Source organism: Pteropus alecto, unplaced genomic scaffold, assembly GCF_000325575.1.
Source record: "Pteropus alecto unplaced genomic scaffold, ASM32557v1 scaffold821, whole genome shotgun sequence".
Taxonomy (NCBI): domain Eukaryota; kingdom Metazoa; phylum Chordata; class Mammalia; order Chiroptera; family Pteropodidae; genus Pteropus; species Pteropus alecto.
This window is the reverse complement of record NW_006431396.1, coordinates 30,673-31,793: the sequence shown is the minus strand read 5'-3', so window position 1 is coordinate 31,793 and position 1,121 is coordinate 30,673. Positions and strand designations below refer to the sequence as shown.

Below are 1,121 nucleotides of genomic sequence, written 5' to 3'. Positions count from 1 at the left end.
CCGCGGGCCGCTGGGCCCGGGCCCGGGCGTGGTGCTCTACCTGTGCCCCGAGGCGCAGTGCGGCCAGACCTTCGCCAAGAAGCACCAGCTGAAGGTGCACCTGCTGACGCACAGCAGCAGCCAGGGCCAGCGGCCCTTCAAGTGCCCCCTGGGCGGCTGCGGCTGGACCTTCACCACGTCGTACAAGCTCAAGAGGCACCTGCAGTCGCACGACAAGCTGCGGCCGTTCGGCTGCCCGGCCGAGGGCTGCGGCAAGAGCTTCACCACCGTGTACAACCTCAAGGCGCACATGAAGGGCCACGAGCAGGAGAACTCGTTCAAGTGCGAGGTGTGCGAGGAGAGCTTCGCCACGCAGGCCAAGCTCAGCGCCCACCAGCGCAGCCACTTCGAGCCCGAGCGGCCCTACCAGTGCGCCTTCTCCGGCTGCAAGAAGACGTTCATCACCGTCAGCGCCCTCTTCTCCCACAACCGCGCGCACTTCCGCGAGCAGGAGCTCTTCTCCTGCTCCTTCCCCGGCTGCAGCAAGCAGTACGACAAGGCTTGCCGCCTCAAGATCCACCTGCGCAGCCACACGGGCGAGCGGCCCTTCCTGTGCGACTTCGACGGCTGCGGCTGGAACTTCACCAGCATGTCCAAACTCCTGAGGCACAAGAGGAAGCACGACGACGACCGGCGGTTCACGTGCCCCGTGGAGGGCTGCGGCAAGTCGTTCACGAGGGCCGAGCACCTCAAGGGCCACAGCATCACGCACCTGGGCACCAAGCCCTTCGTGTGCCCCGTGGAAGGCTGCCGCGCCCGCTTCTCGGCGCGCAGCAGCCTCTACATCCACTCCAAGAAGCACCTGCAGGACGTGGACACGTGGAAGAGCCGCTGCCCGGTGCCCGCGTGCAACAAGCTCTTCACGTCCAAGCACAGCATGAAGACCCACATGGCCAAGAGGCACCACCTGGGCCAGGACCTGCTGGCGCAGCTGGAAGCCGCCAACTCCCTCACACCCAGCAGCGAGCTGACCAGCCAGGGCCAGGGCGACCTGAGCGACGCCGAGCTGGTGTCGCTCTTCTCCGACGCGCCGGGCGCCGGCTCGGCGGCGGTGCTGGACACGGCCTTGGTGAACTCCGGGA

At 67.4% G+C, this 1,121-nt stretch overlaps 1 protein-coding gene across 1 annotated transcript in view; it reads left to right on the top strand.

The window, feature by feature from the left end:
- LOC102898805 (zinc finger X-linked protein ZXDB-like) overlaps window positions 1-1,121 on the top strand; it is a 5,827-nt gene that overhangs the window by 2,225 nt on the left and 2,481 nt on the right. Inside the window, exon 3 of the mRNA XM_015597704.1 lies at window positions 5-1,117. Within this exon, the coding sequence (XP_015453190.1) occupies window positions 5-1,117 (1,113 nt within the window). The remainder of the gene's footprint in view (window positions 1-4; window positions 1,118-1,121) is intronic.